General features: G+C 41.9%; 1 protein-coding gene across 1 annotated transcript in view; it reads left to right on the top strand.

Annotated features, from left to right (window-relative positions):
- Window positions 1-22,120, top strand: part of KIF5C (kinesin family member 5C) — a 66,929-nt gene extending 44,809 nt beyond the window's left edge. The window contains exons 15-26 of the mRNA XM_088529156.1: window positions 925-1,071; window positions 3,230-3,418; window positions 5,376-5,493; window positions 6,560-6,636; window positions 7,957-8,066; window positions 8,951-9,052; window positions 9,643-9,703; window positions 12,115-12,186; window positions 12,767-12,871; window positions 13,892-14,108; window positions 15,065-15,178; window positions 21,431-22,120. Coding sequence (XP_088385282.1) covers window positions 925-1,071; window positions 3,230-3,418; window positions 5,376-5,493; window positions 6,560-6,636; window positions 7,957-8,066; window positions 8,951-9,052; window positions 9,643-9,703; window positions 12,115-12,186; window positions 12,767-12,871; window positions 13,892-14,108; window positions 15,065-15,171 — 1,305 coding nt within the window. The 3' untranslated portion in view covers window positions 15,172-15,178; window positions 21,431-22,120. The remainder of the gene's footprint in view (window positions 1-924; window positions 1,072-3,229; window positions 3,419-5,375; window positions 5,494-6,559; window positions 6,637-7,956; window positions 8,067-8,950; window positions 9,053-9,642; window positions 9,704-12,114; window positions 12,187-12,766; window positions 12,872-13,891; window positions 14,109-15,064; window positions 15,179-21,430) is intronic.
- Window positions 22,121-22,792: the final 672 nt, after the last annotated feature.

The raw sequence follows: 22,792 nt of genomic DNA, 5'->3' as shown, positions 1-22,792 counted from the left end.
TATGGTTCTTTTTCTATATTTGTACTGTACACCGAGTCAGCTGCTGAGCTGAATGTGAAAACTGGCCCTTCTGTGTTTTGGTGGCTTTAAAAGCTGTATAATGGCAGGAGAGATGTGAAAATCTGCCTTATGCAAACTGCATAATTTTGTGGTTGTCTGAACTCCGTGCTGTGGAACAACGATTTTGTGTGCAGTCAGGGATTCTTAAGGAAGAAATCAATATAATACAGCAGCTGAAAAAAAATATGCATCAATCTGAAGGAAAAAATCTGCACTGAGAAAAATCAATATTGTCTTACTAGCATGACATATGCTTATTCCTTAATTCTTCATGCAAACTAAGAAAGCTGTTGTTCACGGGTTTGTTTTCATGCACATCTCATATAAGACTCTGTTATCTAGTTCAATAGAACAGATTTGTATGAAATCCCTCTGAAAAGATGGATTTTATATTCTTCTATACCTGTTTCTCCGATTAGCCTCTTTGATATGTATTATCCAAATAAGATTCTTACAGGATTTATTACACTTAATAATCTAAAGTAGTCTTGTTGCTTAGTGAATTCCCAAGCGGATTATGGCAAGGTGAAGCTACACGCTGCTGGAGTAAGTGCTGGTACGTGGAGTCAGTGGGCTTGTTCAGGGACATACGGTACAGGGTAGCCTAGTTATTGCAGAAGACCTGATGCCCAAAAGTGGCACTATTGAACTTTGAAGCATGAGAAATCAAGTATAGAACTACGGCTAGCTCTGAGTGACAGAATTATTTTATTTAAGAAAAGATACTTTAGACAGTGAGCTGTTTAGCAAATTTACTCTGTCCTGCAAGGAAACCGAGGAAATGCTTTTTTTTAAAATGAAGTTGCTTATGAATAAAGATAATGTGAGGGGAGGATGATAACTTTTGCTTTCAAACTGTTTCAGACTGTCCTGACAACTACCCAAAGGGAGCTGGGCCAGTTACAGGAACTCAGTAACCATCAGAAGAAAAGAGCTACAGAGATCTTAAACTTGCTGCTTAAGGACCTGGGAGAGATTGGAGGAATCATTGGTACTAATGATGTTAAAACAGTAAGTTGGCTATCTTTAAATATTTAAAAAATAAGCAAAAAAGGCCCCACCATCTTAGTGTGGAAAAGCTACAGAGATGCTTCTCCCTGGTCAGATCTGCTCTGGGGTTCCCCCTGGACAACATGCACATCGCAGTGCTCCCTGGTTAGTTGACATGACCCTCTATTCTCACAATCCAAATAATCATTATCAGTGAGATTAGGCTTTGGGGCTGCTAAACCATTGCTCCAGACTTCTCCTACAGCTGCCATGTAGCTGAACGTGATCTAGTCTTAAAGCCGGAGTTCCTTGCTCACAGCTATCTGGTACATCTGAATGCAAAGACCTGCATGAAATCTATTTTCTGCACTTCACTTTCTAATTTTGAACAGGGTCTATCTCCATCAAAGAGCCCAGCCTTTCTGAGCATCATGCAATGTGCGTTTCCAAACACAGGATACTTAAAACCTTTGTTTTTCAGCATTGGTGTTAAATACTGTTTAAAAATGTATGTGATAGCAGAGCAAACTTAACTTTTGTATGTTAGCCAATGCTCTTAAAGGAAAAAATACTCCAGAGAATCACCGTCCTCTGAAGAAAGAAGGTAAGAATAGGAGAGAGTATTGCTCGAGCAGCAGAAGCCGTGGTATCTGAATGTGTCTGAGATGGTGGTGCAGATTTTGGCCAAGTTTGCTTTGAAATTTGCTCTCTGCCTGGCTCTTAGGTTTACAGGTATGGGAGAAGAGGCAGTTTCTCACTATGACACACTCGTGTTATAGGTGAACGAAATTGTAATCCTGAGAGAAGGTGCTAAATGTCACAGCTGCGAGGGAAACTTTTCATGGCCTGGAAAATGTTCTTCATGTAATTAATGTTGTCTTCTCTGATCATTCAAAACCATATGAAAAAGAGCAGTTGCTAAACTTATTCTCAAGATGTATGTGAGCTATTTACACTGTCTTTAACTTCTTACCTTTGGTCAGTTTTTGAGCTACCATCTTATCTGGTTCATGGTTCACAAGGGTAAAAACAGGTATGTGCAGCTGGACTTAGGGATTGACAGCTCTCAGAATCAACCCAGTTAGACCTGCAGATGCTCCAAGCTGCTGTTACAGCAGAGGCTGCAGGCTGGGTCCTCTGACCTGTTCGTAGAGATTCCAGGGCCACCAGAACAAGCCTTGCTAGATGTTACAGCAACCCCTGGTGGCCTCTGTAATTGGAAGGAGGGAATCTTTGCAAACGGAGCCGTTTGATACAAAAATCTTACAGTAAGAGAGATGTCAGCATTTTCCAGGACAGATATGGATGTAAATGAGGCAAGATTGAAAAAGACTTCAGTAAAATGGTTTTGAATTTGTTGCAATTGGGACCTTCTCAAAGTGTGTTTTATTGGATGGAGTGTTTAGGACCAGTAGTATTTTTAGGCAGTAGGGAGAAGGTGCAGACCATATTACCTTCCCCTTGGCTGTTATGGAGAAAAAAAAAAAAAAAGGTGAAGACACATGAAATAAGTTATTACCCATATGCTCGTTCTGAGAAAATCATCTGTTGTGTTATCATATCACTGTGTTATGTGAATTAAATAGTTGAAAAATCATGAAAAGAAAGGCAAACAGCTAAAGCCAGAGTGTTAACCCAGGAAAGGAAATGGTATGTGTGCGCATATATATATAGGCTGGTGTTAATATTTAGAGAAAAGAGGGGTTACCCTGTTGCCAGGTGGGATTTCCAGAGAAAGCTCTGTCCTGCAATTCCTTATCAAAAAGGCCTGGTCCCTCAGGGAGAGGCTTCTCAAAGGAGTGGTTTGAAAATGCACCTCAGCTTTCAATGCCTGAGAGAAAACCTTCCTGTGCTGGTGCCTGAGAAACTTCTGTCAAAATATATTCCTACCAGGTGGGCTTGCTTGCTTTAGCTGCTGAGTCACTAAGTCAATGAAGCACACTGTGACCACATGCTTAATTTCTCACTTTTGAGGATTATCAATAAAAAAATTGAGAAGCAGAGTGGGGTGCCATCTTTTGAGGTGACCTGAAGACCCTTATGCATCCCTTGAGCTTTGGTGGGTTTCCATAGAGGTTATCTAGCTCTAGACAACTGATTCCCAGCAAGAAGACCATTTGTCTTAGTTTGTTTTCTTGGAGAACTATGTCCTGAGGATTGCAATCTTTTGTGTGTTCAGTTAGCAGACGTGAACGGGGTGATCGAAGAAGAGTTCACCATGGCGCGGCTTTACATCAGTAAGATGAAATCCGAGGTGAAATCCCTCGTGAACCGCAGCAAGCAGCTGGAGAGTGCCCAGATAGACTCCAACAGGAAGATGAACGCCAGCGAGAGGGAGCTAGCAGCCTGCCAGCTCCTCATCTCCCAGGTGTGTTGTTCTGCCCTTGGCCCTTGGAAGCCAGGTTGACTCTCTTGGCCTCCTTCTCTGTGAAACGTGTGCACAAAGAGTGATAACACAGGGAGTAGAGCCATGTTTCTTTTCCATGTTTTCTATTCTCTTTTCTCCTTTCCCTCCCTCTAAATATTTTTGAGCATATTCTGTGATAAGATCATGTTTTCCTTGTAGATCTACGTATTTTCTGTAGGATAATAGTGAAAATCCTCCTCAGATTTCCTCACCGTGTATTTGTGTCTTGTACCTTCACTTTCACCTGAGAAAAGAAATGGGGGATTATTGGGTTCACAAGCAAAACACTGCAAGTCCCCAGCACCTGGACCATCAGGATGCTCATGGATAGCTAGGCAGCAATATGTGAGATGGTACTTTATGGAAAACACAACCATGCAAGTTAGAAACCCAGATGGTAGGAGGGCTTTGCCGTAGGTGGCACATTGTGAGCAGTGCTGCTGGAGCATCCTGCAGAGAGAGCGGGCAACTGCTTTAACCTACTTAGCTCTTTGATTGATGTGCACATGAAGTCGAGAGATGATCTGGGCTTACGGCACTTCACTTGCCACCTGCTAGCCAAGAAAACCTCAGGCAGGGATAATCTCTTATTCTGCAATAAAATGTCTGTATTAAGTTCCTCAGTAATAGCTGTAAGCATGTGTAAGCAGGGAGGCTGCAGTCCTGCAGATATTGGCTGTCCAAAAATATTAAATAAAACTGACAATTTTTATGCTGTCTTAAAGTATACTGTAAGCTGGCATAGCCACTAAAGGAAATCTTCCTTCCATTTCCTTGGGAACTTGCCTCAGTAAAGACTTGAGTGACTTATGTGAAGCTGTGGAAAGAGGTAATATAAGATGCTGTGGCCTTGCAATCTCGCCTTCCTGACAGCATTTGTGTTGTGTGTTGATGTGGTGAAGAAACCACGCAAATACTCTTCAGCCTGTCATCACCTTGCCGTAGCATTTTGGGAGCCCTGAAAGTGAGATCTTACTGAGGCTCATCTTTCTTCAAAACCAGGAGGAAGCTGGGTGGTGTTTTGCTCAAAAACTTGCTCATGGGCAAAGGGGAAGCACTTTATAAAGCTGAAAATTTATTATTAGTATAATTGAAACATTAAGTTTAATCGTTGTTAGTCCATCTCCAATTGTTACAGAAAGAAAAAGAATGCTTCTATACACAAAAAGATAATTAACAAGAAGATATTTAAAGTTGCTATACACACAATTTTATATAGGGGTCTTTGTGATATTTTTCTAATGATAGACTTGCCTTTCCCCTGCTCCTCTGGATCCTCATGCTGCTGGTTTCATTGTGGTAGTGAGGGTGGTGAGGGTGTTAATGGTGACTTGTCAGCATCTGGGGCTCCGTGCTGAGAAGAATGTTTGTGCTGATGACTTTCCTGTAGGACAGAGGAGCATTTGAGGAGGAGCATTTGCTCCTTTCTCTGGGATCCACCGGGGATTGTTTTTGTTTGCTAGCATGCTTTTAAACTGTGCTGTTTTTACTCTCGTCTGCAGTGACATTACAACTGAATTTATTATATGGTGTGCTTCTTACATAAATTAGATGCTGTTTCTTTGCTCTTTTAGCCCTAATCTAGTTTGTGTAGCTGCAGGCCTGCAGTTCGTTAACTCATCACCCATGCGTCGTTCATAGACATGAGGTCTCCAGTGCTAAGCCTCTGCCCCACCGTTTATCATCCTGTGCCTGTGCTCTGTTTTATGTTGCATCTGTCACTATTTCTGGAGGTCTTTGTTATCATACTAGACCTTCTAGGTATTTCTCTGCCTCTTTATCTGTGTGGGCTTTTTTGTTTGATTGTTTTTGGTATTGTCTCCCCGTCGTCATTTCTTTGTATTTTTCTTTATGTAAGATGGCACCAGAATTTTTAGATGATGAGGTGTGCTACTTAATCTCATTACTCTTTTCAAAGCATGAAGCAAAGATTAAGTCCCTGACAGACTACATGCAAAATATGGAGCAGAAGAGAAGGCAGCTGGAAGAATCACAAGACTCTCTCAATGAAGAACTTGCCAAGCTACGTGCTCAAGGTGCAGTGTCGAGTCTTTCCTTTTACCAACTACATCCAAGATAATTCTATGTAGAACCTAGTGTCATTTCTCCTGTTCACCAGAGTTTGTGCTGTTTGACTTGCTATCCTGCTCTCTTCCTTTATCATAGACATACCTCAATGTCATAGAAATATGATTGAACAGACAGGATTTTAGTTCATTTAGTTGACCTCAAAAATTTCAGTGCACAGACAGAAGACCTAACTGTGCAAGTAATATTTAGACACTGAACTATTTCCTTTGTAGTACTGCAGCAATTTTCTGTTTAGTGTTTTGCAGTGGAATCATGAAATTACAAATTGGGATATTCACCACACTTGCATGTATTTGTAGTTTATGCTTAAGGTAAAAGCTTTGTAGTTTATGCCTGAGATAAAGGGTTAGCCCTTCCAGCCTAGTCCATTCACAGATGCAGAAAAACTTAAGTTTTGCTTCTTTTGAAAAATTATGCAGTGACCCTCACTTTATGTTTCTATGAGTAAGAATGCTCACATATGTCTCACAGTAGTGCTGTGAAATCTAGACATGAAAAAGCTGGCAAAACACCATTACATGATTTAAAAAGCATTTTTTTTCTAGTATTAAGCCCCTATTTACGATGTGACCTAATAGCTTTAACATGAGTCTAGACCTTTTGCACAAGGGATCCTCTCTGGCTCCAGGAGCAGCAGATGCTGACAACTTATTTAAACATCTGCATGAATTTTGGGTGGCTTTTTATTCTATCTCCTGATATTCCTATCCTGTTTGTAAGGAATGGTCTGGTTCTGGAGGTCACTGTTTCCCAGCAGAAGGCAAAAGGAGATGAGAATTGCTCTAAGCTGGGGTTGTGAGGAGACAAGAGCAGAGTGCCGGGTGTATTGAAAAAAAAAAAAAAAAGTATGAACTGATAGTAAAAGCAGGAATTTTAGAGGTAGGATGCTGCCGAACTGTGGCTGCTTCTGTTCCTCCAAATTTGCTCGCCCCTGCAAAGGGGAACTTCTTAAATATTCTGAACATTCTAGAGCCGTTTGGCTAATTCTCAGCTCTCTCAAACTGTAAACAGAAAAAATGCATGAAGTCAGCTTCAAGGATAAGGAGAAGGAACATCTGACCCGGCTTCAGGATGCAGAGGAAATGAAGGTAGTGTTGCATGCTGCAATTTAGAGAGCATTTCATGGGGAGTCTGTTCATTAAGCTGACAATTAGAGTGTAATTTTGTCTTCCTGTACACATGTGCTCTTTTAAAAACATTTCCCGAGTTTGTCAGAACTGCCAACTTCTATTAGAAAGTCTGACCTTGTGTAATTGCATGACCTTCCCAATTTGAAACTGAAGAACTTGCTAGTGTTGCTGGTGAGGATCACGTTGTGGGAGAAGAGAGGAAATTATAGCCAGACCATCTGAGGTGACTGTGTCTTCTGAGAACAGAGGCCGGTGTCTTCTGAGAACTGAGCCAGTCCTCAGAGCGTGAAGAGGTCAGGGTTGATGTTTGGGTTCCACAAATCATCATGAGCAGAATTAAAATATAATATGCAGTATATTGCATTTGGGAATAACTTCTTTCTGTGTGATTGAGAAATGGCATGATTTCACCTCCGTTACTGCAATTTTATGCCGCTGGAACTCAGTTGAAGTTAAGTAGTTAAAAGCAGTGAGTTTGAGATACTTGGATTATTTTGATGCAATTTAGATACCAAAATTTAATTTTAAAAGACCAGACTGTGCCAAGTTTTTTTGGTAAGAACTTTGCCAATCTTCTCTGAATAATAGTAATGAAATATAAACCTGCTTTCTGATCATTTTTCTTTTCCTGTGGAATGTGAGGAAGAACTATTAGGCAGTAATATGTGAGTTGTTTTTCTGTTGAGAAGGAAAAAGTATGACTTAACAAGGGAGTGATAGAGGTTTGTCAACTTAAGAAAACATTTTTCTCTGAGATATATATATATATATATATATATGTATAATACATATAGTTAAAAGTATAAAAACAGCTGTGAATTTATCACAGTTGTGGCAAAAAAGTAAAATCTCTTAATCTAAAGAGTTTTTTTTTTTTAACTTGAGTTATTTCTAATCTTAGAAGTTAAATAGCAAGGCTCTGGATATGCTATTCTCTGGAGGATTTTTTGTTTTCTGTTTTGGATTTATGTGTAAAGATAAACCATGACAAGTTTTTCTTTTTGGCAAGAAAATGGGTGGCATAGGGGAGCCTGGTTAAGAACAGCTTAATTCTTGACGTGCTAAGAGCACTACATTTTGCACGCTTTTGTGAGAAATCAAAAGCAAGAGTGGGTCTATGTGTATTGCTTAAAACTGCACCTGAATCAAATGCTTAGCTTAGTAGCCACCCCAATCTTATAATCATAAAAAATGCACCAAGAAGATTCATGAATTACTGGCTTGATACAAACTGGCTGGGTTTCTGGTGGCGCATGGCTTTGTGTTTGCAATCTGCAGAAGGCCCTGGAGCAGCAGATGGAGAGTCACAGGGAAGCCCATCAGAAGCAGCTGTCCAGACTGAGAGATGAAATTGAAGAGAAGCAGAAAATAATTGATGAAATCAGAGAGTATGTTCATTTGCTCTGTCTCTTGTGGCTTTACTCTTCTGTGATGCTTCTAGGACTGTTCTATTTGGTTGGTTTTGTTTTTAATAGCTCTATATTTTGGAGTTTTACAGACACAAATATACTTATGTTCAACAGCCAACCATGTATTTTGCACTGGGGATTAAAGTGCCTATTTTTTTTTATTGTGGAGCCATTACAGTTGTATAAAGTTATAGATATGAGGAAAGAATAATATATCTACAGGTTGCTAGATAATAGAAACTCTGAGGATAATAGATCTAAAACCCTAAGTTTTGAGGGCCCTGTCACAGGCTTTCTGAGAGCTTGGGTGACTCAAATCCTGCTGTCTCGCCTTAGCACAGGCTCCTGACGTGGAAGCGTATTTCTGTTAATTAGATACCCCAAAGTGTGCTCAGAACAACTCTGCTGTTAGCTCAGTATTCTTGTGACACGCTTAATGGATTTGTTATGTATAACATGCTTGGAAAACCAAGATCTTTATTACTGTATTCTTAGTTTTTAAAGCGTTTGTTAAATCTAGGCAATTCCAAAAGTGTTTATTCTTTCATCAGACTTATAGTGTGATTGCCAACTAATAAGAGGGAAATAACAAACATGAGGAAGCAGGGGAGAACAATTGCAAGAACAGTTTGTCCTTTAATGTAGAAGAAACAAGGGAAGAGAAATTAGATGTCTGTATTCAATTACACTTTCAAGAAAAAAAACGTTGCTCCTCAGATCCTTTTGCTTACTCTTTCAGAAATGTTCAGTAGGGAGTTACAGATTTACTTTGTTTAACCCAATTCTGTGCATGAAGATTTACCTGCACTTGTTCGTGGTGTTCAGGACTGAGTTGTGCTGACCTTAGTTCTTTTGCATTCTAGTATGAATCAGAAGCTGCAACTGGAACAAGAGAAACTGACTGCTGATTATGATAAATTAAAGATTGAGGACCAGGAAAGAGAAATGAAACTGGAAAAGCTTATGTAAGTCGATGATTTTTCTCGGCTGGTGTCCTTGAGTATAATGTTTTTTAATGCATCTATTGGAGATGGTCTAGTGAGAAGCATTTATATCAACATATTCACACTGAAAATATCATTTTGGTAAAATACCACCATTCACTGTTAAAAAAAAAAATCCTTACCAGTTACTCCATATAGGTGTTTATTTTCTAGTAGATGTGGAGATGTGCATGTAGGGGTGTGTATATGTATGTACATATTGTTTTTACAAGCTTCAGTTTTATGAAATGTCATAGCAATTCATCAAAATTTCCTTAAAACCAAAAAAGAAAGAAAAAAAAAAGTGTTTCTGTTTCTAATGAGCTAAATGTGTGGGGAAAATGCCCTTCTCAGAAATGAGGGAATTTGTGGAACATGTGGGGAGAAACACTCGCCAAAGTGGAGGTGGTGGCTCGATCATTAGCTGAAAATGTGAAAAGAAAAAATAGAGGTGCAGAGAGGTACAGTTTGTGCAAAGCAGCAGATGTGCTCAAATTAAATGTTGCTTAATGTTCTCCTGTCACACATGACTTCGTGCTTTTGATTGGTGTTTAATATTGTGATCTTTCTAGATTGCTGAATGATAAAAGGGAACAAGCCAGAGAAGATCTCAAGGGGCTGGAGGAGACTGTGGTATGTTTTAATTACAGGTTATTGAGCTTCCCTCCTTCCTCCCACCATGGTCTTCATCACTGATTTATTGCCAAAACGCTTATGTCTATGTTCAAGAAAATGATCAATTTATATCAGAATAATCTAAATCTGTGCATTTTTACACATTTTAATAATTGAGGCTCAATTATTAAAATGAGCCTCAGGATTTAAGATGAAATATTACTAAAATATGACCTAAATATTATTGCCTCCTGTGAATAAGCTATCACTGTTAGATCTCCACTTGTTTTGCTCTCCTTGCTCTTGTAACTCACCTGGAGAACCTGGTGTACTGAATACAGTGTAGGCACCTGGTATATACCTGCCTCTGTCATGACCAGGGCAATGGCTTACTAAGGAATCTAAGGTTGTGCTGGCAGGTCTAAAAAGATGCTCTTTCTGAAGGATGATTTCAGGCTTAATTACTGCTACACGGTCTTCTTGGAAGCTACATTTCTCTCTGTAAAACAGAGAAACTTTCTCAAAGGTCTCAGAACTTAGTCAATAACATACTGTTATTGTATGTCTGTTGGAATTATGTATTTATTTGCACGAGTATAATGTGCTAAATTCGTATGTTGGTTCTTCAACTGGTGTGTGGGGGGAAAAAGAACAACTACATAAACTGTTTTTCTTCTACCCTTTACGGATTTCCTGTTGTAAGGGAAAACTTCAGTCAGAAATCAGACTATCGGGGTTAGCTTAGAGGACACACTGAAAATTCATTGGTGAATCATGTCCAGTATCTACATTTACTTCATTAGTATGAGAGGAAAAGTTATCTTTAAACCTTATTTTTTATTAATAGAACTTCATTTTTAAGTAACTATCTATTACCATAAGACATATTGATTAAGTATGCAAAACAATATGCTTTTGAAGTCAAGAACAGCCTTTTCTCCTTTGTATGATACTTCAGAAAAACTAAGCTTGTAGGGGCCTGAGGGTCATTAGGAGCTCAACACTGAAAAACTGGATCGTTTTTATTCTGAAGCTGGGCAATCCTGGTCCTTTCAGCTTTGGTGGTTGTTGGCTTCCCTAGAAATAAGCCCTGTTTGAATAAAAATTCCTGTGAGGAGAGATTTAACCGGCTTTCTGTAGCTGTTCTTGAGCTGCTCACACACCTTATGTGTCTGAAAGCCCCTTTTTTATAAAAAAAAAAAAAAAAAAACACCCTGTGCACTAAATGTAAGGCAGCTGGAAATCAGAGTTAGGCAGTGTGATACGGTCAGTTTGCAGAAAAACAGATTTAAAAAAAAAATTAAATAAATATCTTTATATTCCAAATTGTATTCACTTTGTTAACCTTTAATAATAGAAATACAGGAAAAAAAAATCAAGCATAACATGTGCAGTCCTGGACAAAATAGGAGATCCCCCAGCACGTTCATATAGGGAGGCATCAGCCTCCTGTAGGAGCTGTGTCCTTTGGATTATCCCCGGGAGGAGGGCAGCAGGAAGAATAGTTTCTGTGGGGCTGCATTGGGTGGTTGTTGCTCTGCCCTTTCCTCCCACTGCTGGGCTGGGGAGGAAGGTCCTGGCCTCGGATCCCTCTCCTGAACTAAAATCCAGGAGCCTGTGGAAGGGAGCTGGGCTTGGGAGATGCCCTTGGCCAGCACGTCTGAGCCTGCGCGTTCGGGAGCCCGCGGCTCCGCAGCTCTGCCCCCGGGGCAATGGCCCTGGCACGTCTGCTCAGAACAGACACTTGGGGAAATAAATACGCTTAAATAAGTTGTGCTTACAATGCATGGTTTCTCCTCATTTCGTTCACCATGAAGGAAGCTTCCCTGAGGTTCCTATTGTGGTACTGTCTCTCTTCAGATCAGTTTTCCTTTTGAGAGATAAAAAAAAAAAAATAGGAGTTCAAAAGCTCATAGCCCTGCTGCTGTTTATCAAATGATTGATTTAAATTCCTGCATGTGAGCAGATAAGCACGTAATGGAAGAGCTGAGGTTGCTCTTACCAACTTGAGGAAGATGCTTCCATGCGATACGGGATTCAAGGGAGCCTTTTAACCCAGCGGTTTCCGTTCCTGCAGGTGACTGAGCGCTCTGCAGACGTGGAAGTGGATCGTGCAAAGAAGGCACAATATAGAGGACATTGTTTGTGCTCATGGTTTCTGCCGGTTTAGGGAAGGGGAACAGTCTGCCTCGTGTCTGAGCTTGTAATCTGGGTCAGCAGTTGTAGCAACTCTGTAACCTGGCTAACTGTAGAGGCTGCTTGAACAGCCAATGTGTACACATAAGGCAGACATGTATGTGCAGATACGATTCTGTAAGTAAACCACAGTAAAGTCATAATATCTACTCTAGTCTGAAGAGCATTTTTTACCCCAGAACATCTGCTGTGCCTTATTGTTTGTGCGTTTTTTTTTCCTACTTTGATTCCAGGCAAGAGAACTTCAGACCCTCCACAATCTGCGCAAACTGTTTGTTCAGGACCTCACCACTCGAGTTAAAAAAGTAAGTTTGAATTTCACTTGAACTTCATTTTAACAGAAATGAACAGTTTGAGTCTGGGTTTTAAGCCTTTTTGCCCTCTTCTCATGATTCACTGGAAGCCTTTAGTGCATGTTGTACCAAATGAGATGCTTTTTCAATAATAGTGAGTAATAAGATTAAGACTGTTTATCCAGGCTTTAGCTCTTGTTTAGTCCTAATTTGTTAAGGAAAAGCCTTAGGAATTAGGTGAAATTGCCTCACCCAATTCGGTTCAGGTACTGAATTCTCAGAGGTAGTATAATGAATATACCAGAAATCATTCAACATGCTCTAGAAACTTGCACAAATTCAGCAATCTGCAATTAGAAAAATCTATGATTTTCCTATTCAGCATCCCCACGTGATTATTCTGTAAGAAAAATTATTTCTATGTAGAGAGAATGTGGCTCTTTAAATATAAAATCAACAGGTAAAATAAATTCTCTTCAACGTGGTGTTCTGGAAAACTTTCCTGCCTTTGGGAAGCTTAAAATTGCAAAATGTCTGAGCTTTTAGCTGTGTTTCCACATGGGTTTACGTAATTTTGTAACTGTCCTTGCAGAGTGTTGAACTTGACAGTGACGATGGGGGTGGAAGTGCTGCTCAGAAGCAGAAAATTTCCTTTCTTGAGAACAACCTGGAGCAACTTACAAAGGTTCACAAACAGGTAGGGGCTCCACGTTCTTCCTCATAGTGTGTATGTGCTGTTAAATCAGAAGCCATCGTGCCTTTTTGTTGTTTTAATGATGATTGCTTCTGAAAAGTCAGCTGCACCAGCATCTTTTACTGTATCGCTCTTCTGTATGACAAATTACTTTTTATTTTAGTCCCTATTTTTGTATGTTCAAGAGGATAATTCTTGAAGATGGCTTGTAGTTATTGTCTGAGAAAACGACACCTACAGTTCTCAACTAAAGTGTTCAACACTTCCACGATCAGCATCCTGTGACAGCTTTTTAGCTTCATTTCTGCCTTTTTCTTTTCTTTTTTTTTTTTCCCCCACCCTGGTACTTGGCCTGGACTAACAGCTGTAAAACACTTGGGTTGTCAAACAGGGTGTGAATGTTCTTGTGTGCGGTTGTTCCACTGCATTATTAATAAGTAGCTAAACCACTTCCTTGCTTACATCCCAGAAAGGGGATAATCACTTCCTTGGAAAAGTTATCTCCTACCTTTTAGTAGCAATATCATCTGCTCAGTACAGTTTATACTGGATTTTTCCAGATGGATCTCTGTTTTCATGAGGATTTTAGATTTATCAAAAAAAGTAGTCTCTCTTTTTGACTACTGTTGAAGCTGAAATTAATGTTGTTTTGATAACTGGTAGACTTTGTTTAGGTTCCAATTTAATCTAGGAAGTTCATAAATTCAGAGTTCTTTGTGAACATAAACACATTTGTTCTTAAGCCTGAAAGGTATTTCCATAAAAATGTAGTAATTCTTAGTGATGTTTGAGAGGCAAAAAGTTTCCAGTTTTTTCCATATGATTGAAGAGGGAACTGGATGGCAACCATGCCATAACCACTGGAAATGTCTGCAAAAGGTGTATAAATACACATACACATGTGTTTTCATTTGTAGTAAATGCCTGTAGAGCGCCACAGCGTGCAAAGGAACAGCAGTGTGCTGTGGTGAGAGGCTTTCTCAGCACGTCTCTCAGGCTCTTTGTGCCGTTCGTTTCGTGCAGCTGGTACGTGATAATGCAGATCTTCGTTGTGAGCTTCCTAAGCTGGAGAAACGCCTTCGAGCTACGGCAGAGAGAGTTAAGGCCCTGGAGAGTGCACTGAAGGAGGCCAAGGAGAACGCCATGCGCGACCGCAAGCGCTACCAGCAGGAGGTGGATCGCATTAAGGAGGCCGTGAGAGCCAAAAACATGGCCCGCAGAGCGCACTCGGCCCAGATCGGTGAGGACACGGAGCTGGAGGGTTAGGAGCTGCTCACGCGCTTCACGGTTGCCTTGGTTGCTCATTTTTTTAAATGAAGGGCAACCTGAAAGCAGGGGTTCAGGGCAAACTGCTGGATGTCGTTCTCCGGTGTACAAAAATCTTCAAAGACTTTCTTTTTAATGTAATATGCCCCACTTGAAGTTTGAAGTTCCTCTGCTATTTAACTTGGTGAATAAATGGCATAATGGGTCCTGTGTGCCCTTCTAATGACCTGAAAACTTGTCTCTTCAAATTAGTCGCTCCTTTATTCCTTCCCGCGACCCCGCCACATGCTCTGGTTCAGCTGTTCTTTCCTTCCTTGCCTTTCTGGCCCTTGTATCTCCTCCTGCTTGCTCCGCATGCTTTACTTTGGGCTGTGTAATTATGTTTTCCTCTATAACTCAGTGCTTTATATAACTGCAGTTGCAAGCTGAATGTGGGCATGTCATCAGTGTTTAAGGTAGAGCTTTTCAGGTAGCAATTTCTAAAGTGACTGGATGGAGAAGGACAATGTTTTGAATGGAGATACTTTCATACTGGCACCTTAAAACCCGAGTGAGAACTAGGCAGTGCACAGTGTTTCCTTTCTTTTGCTCCCTGTCCTGGAAAGCCATCAATGGCTTTCCCAGCTTCTCCTGGAAAGACATAAATAGTCCCTGGAGGGAACAGGAGGCAGGAGGTATATGACTGATCATCAAATGGGTTGTTACGCCCCTGCATTATATCAACCGTCCATAATCTCTGTAGAGGACGAAGGCATGAGAAGGTGCATGAGAGCCAACACGGAGGGATGAATCTGGTGGCCAGGGGAAGGGAATGTTTTTTGAACGGTGCCTTTTCTGGAATCAAAGGGCTTTTTATTAGAGGAGAAGGTGAGGTGCAGATTTTCTTTGAAAGGTAAATGTTGTGTTTTGCTTCTCCCTTCTATTTCGCAGCCAAGCCCATCCGCCCTGGTCATTACCCGGCATCTTCTCCAACAGCTGTTCATGCCATTCGAGGAGGAGGGATGTCCAACTCCAGCTACTATCACAGCACCAAATAAGCAAGAAGTAAGACCAAAGTAACTTGTTCACTGTTTTCCTGTGACCACCCAGTTTTCTTATATTTCTTATATTCTTATTTTCTTTCTTGCTGACAGCTTAACTGTGAAAATTAGTACCTTTGAGTGCCTCATTAGAGAGAATATTTTGCAAGCTGCTGCTGAGACTTCATTTTGATGAATGTTACCACTTTGGACTGACTTCGTAAACTGAAATGCTTTTGCAAATCTGTACTAAAATCCATACATAGGGGTGTGAAACTCATGTAGTAAAGCAAGAATTCTTAAGAGATTGCCTCTGAAATCTTCTTTTTTGCTTTATATAACATGAATATGCTTCCTTCTTTATGATATTCCCTAAGAGGTTAGAGAAATCCTAGCAAATAAACCCGTACAAGGCAGTAGCTCTACCTAGTTGCAGAGTCACCAGCCACTCCTGTGCCAAGGCAGGAGCTGCCTGTGGCAGCCAATACCTGCGAAGCTGTGAGCATTTCTCCTGCAAAATGGAAAGCATTAGAAGTTCAAATCTTCATGGTTTCAAGGTGAGATATAGCTTGAGAGGTGGAAGCACAGAGTAAACACGTTTGCTCACCAGCACGTGTGTAAATTGGAGGACTTTCCATAAGTGACACGTTGTATGAGAGCACCATGGTTATAGTGGAGTGAACAACAGGATGGTTTGGTTTGCAGTTGCTGCATCGTGCACTTCTGCAAAGGTCTCTTTTGTACCTTTCTGCAGAGAGGGAAGTGAACTAGGGCAGTGTGCTCCCTGATGAAACCAAAGCTAACTGAGACGAAGGTGGCACTAGTTCCAGGCAGCTGGCACACAGCATCCTGAAGAGAGCTGTTTTATTTAATCTGCACCCGCTCTTTAGTAACTTCCTTTTTTAATGGCAGCACGAATAAAGCTGGCAGCCTGAACACTTGTAGCTGCAGTAACCAGCACGGACAGTGTCCTGCCTGTGGAGCACTGTCTTGGGCACCATCTGCAGTTTACATCTGGGAAGGCAAAGACAGGCTTAAATGTGCCCTTCATATTGAGACTAGCGCTGTGGGGGGGTAAGGGATGGCTGGTTTAGTGCTGAAAAGGTCTCTTTCTCTGTCTATTTTCGGGGTATTTGACCCCTGTTGTTGTTTTAGATGATAGCTTGGTTTGTCTGCCTTGTTACAGCGTGCTGGGGATTGGATGCTAGTTAGCAAGTGGCTATGGAAACCAGCCAGTGGGCTGCTAAGGTCTCCCCCAGGTTTGGCTTTTTTTGTCCTTTTGTTTTATTACTTTTTTTTTTTTTCCTGATAGTGTGTGGCTTCCTCCAGGCATTCAGCATTCTCTGGTGCTTTTCTTTCTTTTCTTTGAGAATATTTCTTGTCATGCATGTGTGCAAGCCATCCATCACGCCACATTCAAGCGTTCATTGTGTTGTGTGGGTTGTTTCTGTTGATTGTGTTTTCCATGAGCCCTGTAGCTACAAGCAACATGTTTATCCTGTGGCTGAACTGGAGTAAGCCCTTGCTGAGTGATTTTGTGCATTAGTTCATTCTAACTGAAACTTGCTTTTTTGGTCTCACAGGCAAGATAACCTGTGTCCACCTACATTGCATTCCCACCTCTAGAAAGAGCAGAGGGAAAGGAGTGCAGTAGAGGCATGTAAATTGTTTGCAAACATTTCTCTTTGGAGAAAAGCTGCCGCCTGCCTGAACCGTGTCAACTCAGCTGTGCTTTTGAGACATCATCTACTATGAAAGTACAACTGTAAGAAGCACAGCAGCCACACACTAGGTAGAGGCACGGATTAAGCCAACAGCTGTAGATTTTTTTTTTTTAATAAAAATTGTTAACGAAACAGATAAAACTAAAACCAGATAAGCATAAACCAAGATAGGATTTAATAAAGGGCAATCGAAGGAAGTAAGTCTCTCCGCTGGTTTCAGGTGCAGAGCTGTATGTCTGAGGATAGTGGAGGATAAGTAGCTTCAGATACATCTCAGAATGTGTTGCTGGCCAGTTCAGAGATGAAGGGAGGAGAAAAGGAAGATCCTAGAAGAAACTGGTTAAATTTAGGGATTGGTGGTTTCTGAGATAATTGGGGAAAAATATGAAAGCCAAATAAATGTGAAAGCACAAAAGGTTAGAACAAAGTCCTAAAAAAAAAAAAAAAAAAAAGTGCCTGATGGGGCAAGTGGGGAATGGCTGATGGCTGGAAAGGAGGGCTTGTCGGAGCAGAGTCCCAAGCCCCCTAGGGAAGCCGTCAGCTGCCTCGGTAACTCGGTGAGTCATACTGCGCCATCCCCAGTTTGTTAATCAAAGTTTTCCCCTTGCATTCCCAGGTTAAGAAAAGTGTGTTTTGCTCTTCAGCAAAAGTGGCTGCTTGTGCTGGCTTTGGCTTTTTGAGCGGATCGTAACGTTCCTCTTGCTTTTGTCAGTCAGCCTGTTTCGTTTCCCACTGAAAACCTTCAGGGAGGTTCTGTTGCTGGCAATGGTGACAAGGGGCATAAGGTGTATATACATCTTTCACTTTGATATAGAAGTAATTTAAGACACTAATTCTAAAAGACATGCTGCTGCCATTGCTACTTCAGAGAACCATAGGCTTTATAATTAGTTTTTCATCCCAGTTTATATCTGAATTTTTGTACAAACCTGGAAAGATGCATTGAAGAGTACAGTAAATTAAGAATAGGCGGTGATTAAGGAAAGTCAATAATCAAGCAGGTTTGGTCCTTTTTCTAAGGAGCTTGTTTGCAAATAACAAATGTTTGTCTGTCAAATTATTTGACAGAAAAATCACATTTAGTCGAATTTTGAGTTTTTTTGGGTAAAAGCCCAGAAGCCTTACTAAGAGTGTTAATAATCATCTTTTGCAGCGCAACTTTTATAGATTACTTTCCTAGCATAGTTCAGTGGTCTTGCACCACGTTCTTTTGAACAAGAAATAGAACAGAACTTTTCATTAATTTAACAGCAGTGAAATAAAAACATGACCTCTAGATAAATGTTTGCTGTCAGGTAGCGTGCCCTATCTCTGGAAGAAAAATATACTGCAATGAGAGGAAATGAAATCAATGCCAGCATCACTGCACGGGAAACATGACGGCTGGTTATGGCCATTAGAGGGGCAGTGGTGGGCAGCGGGCAGAGCATCTGCCTCTGCTGTCCCGTGCTGGGCTGCAGGACGTGGGCACTGCTGGGCTCCCCAGCACCAGGGGCACGTGGAGCCTGGAGAAGAGAAGGCTCAGAGGGATCTGATCAATATGGACAAGGACCTGAGGGGGGAGTGTGCGGAGGATGGGGCCAAACTCTTCTCCGTGGTGGCCAGTGACAGAACAAGGGGTAACGGGTACAAGCTGAAACCCCAGGCAGCTCCATCTCTGTGTGAGGAAGAGCTTCTTTGCTGTGAGGGTGCCCGAGCCCTGGCACAGGCTGCCCAGAGAGGCTGTGGAGGCTCCTGCTCTGGAGATCTTCAAACCCGCCTGGATGCCGCCCTGTGCCCCTGCTCTGGGTGTCCCTGCTGGAGCAGGGGTTGGACTAGATGATCCCTAGAGGTCCCTTCCAACCTCAACCCTTCTGGATTCTGTGGCTCTGGGCCAGTCCAAGAGCTGGTGCGAGTGCAGCTTGGAGTGCCCAGCTGCGCCCACAGTGGGGACGAGGACAGCGCGCGGGCAGCAGGAAGGTGACTTCCACCCCATAGAACTTAACGTTTGATGAATAACAGCAGTACGCAAGACAGACAGACACGTGGGCAGTATTAAATGGGATCGTAAAATTGTAAATGGCTCAGAGCCAGCTTGAGCAGAAGTCTCAGTAGGCCAAGGAGTGTCTGGAAATCTCCAAGAGAATCGTTCCCTCCGTGCACATTGTGGAAATGTTCACAAACGCAACTGCAATGAAATGGGTATCTGGGCTATATACCAAATCTGGGGACTCTGAAATTATGAAACAGGAGGTTTGCATTGGTGCAGCTGGCAGGACAGCAGCTACAGTACAAGAAGTCCTGTTTGATTTCTGTGATGAGATGGGACTAGGATTGCTGCAGCCTCCAGAAATGTGTATTTCTCTACCAGTTCTGAGTCAGCTCTCATAATTCCATCTATTGTTTTAATAAAAATAGTTGAAATGTATTTTAGTGTAATTTGTAATGAATTTTTGAAATTGGTGGGGAGAATTATATTAACAATATATTAAAGAACGGTTCTGAATTTCACATAGCCAAAAATCACATAATGGAGATGGATGTGTTTGCAGAATAACAAAGAACTGACTTCTATACTGTCATATGTATGAGAGAGAAAATATTTAGGAAGTGCTTTGACTTGTAACTAAACAGAACACAGGATCCAGAAAGGTTAGTATTGAGGGTTTTATTTATTATTTTTCCCCCCAAGTAACATCAGGAAAAAGAAAAAAAACAAAAGCTACGGTATGTATTTGTCTTGCGTTGGACAAAGCAAATCGTTTTACTTCAAGCCCTACAACGTTTAGGTCAAAAACTGCACAGAATTATGAAAACCACTATGCAGTCTGGTTTCATATGAATTTTTTAAAATAAATTATTCAAAACTATAGTAGTAAGTTTTAGAAATGTAAATAAGCACGAGAGCAGGATCTGAGAACTTGATTGTGTCAGCGTGCTCCTTAGTGAGCGTCAGCGCAGGTGACACGCGGCGCTCGGAGCGGTCTGTCAGCGCGTGGGTGCTCTACGCGAACGCCCGTGGAACACGCTTAGAAATCCAAATGCATTGAGGATGCGTCGACATCCTGCTTCACATCTCAAGGAAGCTTCTTATCTGCCTATCTTGTCCTTCTACATTTGCTCAGGCTTGCCTGATGCCTTATTTTGGAAGAGAACAAAAGCATCGAAATGAAGCTGCGCTAGCAATAGCACTAACGCCCCATCGCGGTCGCTGTCATTCGGAAAGCTGCTTTCCCTGGGATCTGCATGTGTGGGATGCACTGTGCAAACAGGCTGCTCTCCATGCACATCCCCTCATCCGGCCGCTTCGGTGTGTTCCCAGCACCTCCCCATCCCTGGGCAAGATGAATATCTCCATTGCATCTAGGCAGGCTGCAGTTAACATCGTCAATACGATACATGGGTTGGAAACTGTCCTAGCTTCCTTGGAGGTGTTAATGAGGATGACAGCTAGGAGCTAACTGCAAATCCCAGCATTAATTCAGGGAAAACATTTTAAAAAAGCAAAAACCAAAACAAAACAGAAAAGCTTTTTTAAACAAGTTTTGTTAATCATACAAGAAAACGAAGAAAATGTTTAATAGGGCAAAACTTGGCCATTTTTGCAATGCTGATTTTTGTATTAGCTAATTAAACGAGTTTTAAGAAAAATATAGGCAAAAATTCAAAGTTACTCATGTGTTAGAATCATAGAATATAGTTGAGATTGGAAAGGACCTCTGGAGATTTTCTGGTATTGCTTTCCATAAGACTAAGGAGAAATGTGTACTTAAAATATATATTTTTGAAGTTTGTTTTCCAAATATTTTATAATCAACTTTAGATCACTTCTGTATTTGGTAAATTACCTTGAACTCTGCTTCTGGAAGAAATTACCATTATCTTAGTGGGGAAGATGTCTGTGTAATGCAGAGAGAGATATGTGACCTTGGGAGAAAGCACCTTTCTGTCAGGAAACATGGAACAGAAGGATTGCTTTGGGTTTATGTCTTCTTTTTTTCCTTAATTGTTACTTTTCCTTTAATCTTATAGAATATTTGAAATGCACTCAATCTCAAATGCAGTTGTATTCCTCACTCATATTTCATATATAATGTTATGTAGAGCCGTTTAATGTTGCATTGTGAAGATGTATGTGCATCTAAGTCATCAGCATATGCCCCCATGAAGAGAAAAAACTTGTTAAACGAATACAGTGATAATAGAGGAGAGGTGGGGAGACGCAGTGTGTAAGGGGCCGTATTTGCACACTCCTTCATGCTATTTTACAGCTGGTGAAGAATGGATGGTTTCATTGTGACCGTGCCAGTTCGTGGGCTGGTAACCTTGAAGATAAATGTGACACATTTTTCCTCTGAGACTTGGCAGCAGAGCCCCTGCCTTCATGTCAGGGTCATGTAAACACTACAAATGTGCTCTGCGTGAATCTGGTTTCACTGCTGTTACTGCAGCTCTTCAGTTGCTGCATATCAAGTTTCTGTGGAGCACCGCTGTTGATTTGCAATGTTGCCTTTCTGCTTCGTCTTCCAAAGCACGCACTAATTATTATTACCTTTCTTACTTTCTTTTGACAGGTCAGTTCCTCTTAGCATGTTAAGAACTGTCATTAAGTCACTAGTTTCTTTTTTCCTCTTCAACCTGCTCCCCGTCCCGTTCATCGTGCGCTTCCTGCAGCCGTGGGCAACGCTCCGGTCCCAGGTACTCCGAGCTTCGTAGGGTCTCCAGGCGCACAGAAGCGCTCAGCTCAACTCTTCTACGACTACTCGTACAACAGCTTGACCATAAGCATCTAAGTAACGATAGGAAGTCTGCCACGCAAATACTCCACTGACTGCATTTGGCTCTTGGCGCTGGTTGGGTTGGGGCTTCTACACTCAGATTGATGCTTTTTGAAGTACTCTGTTGCATCCGTAAATCCCAACTTGTGGCATCAAAGAATTAATTATTCAGTGACCAAGTGCCATCAAAGGCAGGTGATTGTGCTCTGTCATGACTGATTTACTGTATAATATACATATTATTTTATATTTTTAGGGGATGAAAATGTGCTGCTATATGGTTTAATTTTACTGCTTACATTTTCGGAAGTAAATTTCCCCAAAGAACCATTTGTAATATCCTGGTAAAATCTTTGGACTGTATAAAATAACCTCTATTGCAGTACCTGGTAAAGATCAAATGGGATGCAGAGAAATCTGTTAGGATAGATCTAGGTTTTGAAGTTCGGTAGTTACATGAATATATGTGTGTGACCTGTCTCACAACTAAGACCTGAGCTGTGTGTAGCTCTCCCTCCGGTGGTGGGTTTTCCTGGAAGGCGACGGCTGGCCACGTGTTTGTAGGCATTGCCCTGGATGGCATTCCAAAGGCTTTCGGAATGCTGCAGAAGCCTTGTCCCTGGAAAGCTGGCAAACACCCCCTCCTCGCCCCTTCCCGCATGCCTCGGGCAAGCCAGGATCTGTCCGCACTGGAATTCAGGTGCAGAGGGAGCAGTCAGAGACCCTACCTTGGAAAAAATACGTCCAGAGGGTCCAGAAGGAGGTGCGGGCTATGTACCCACGCTGCCCTTTGCAGACCAGGCGGAGGAGAACGCGTGTCAGGGAAGGGAGCGCATGCTGCAAGGGCAGAGAATGTATTTATTGCCCGCGTATGGTCCGGTTACGGTACGAGGGTTGTCTTAGGGATAGCGCACGCTTGCACGCCGAGCGAGCGGGGAAACCACCCGCCTTGCTTGGATCGCTGCGTGCTGGGCAGCAAGTTCCCATCTCCCCAGCAGGGGAGCGCCGGAATCCTTCGGGAAGGCTGGGCCGGCAGCGGGATAGCGCCCGCAGTCGCACTCGGATCCTGCTGCCAAAGCGCCCTCCCGGGCAGCGCCGCTCCAAAACACGTGCGGGTTGCAGGGAGGCCGCAGCCCCGTACATCCCTCTAGCCACCTT

This window comes from Tinamus guttatus, unplaced genomic scaffold, assembly GCF_059628265.1.
Source record: "Tinamus guttatus ecotype Peru unplaced genomic scaffold, ASM5962826v1 Tinamus_guttatus_pri_ptg000325l, whole genome shotgun sequence".
In the NCBI taxonomy this organism is placed as follows: domain Eukaryota; kingdom Metazoa; phylum Chordata; class Aves; order Tinamiformes; family Tinamidae; genus Tinamus; species Tinamus guttatus.
This window is presented reverse-complemented; position numbering and strand designations above follow the sequence as displayed.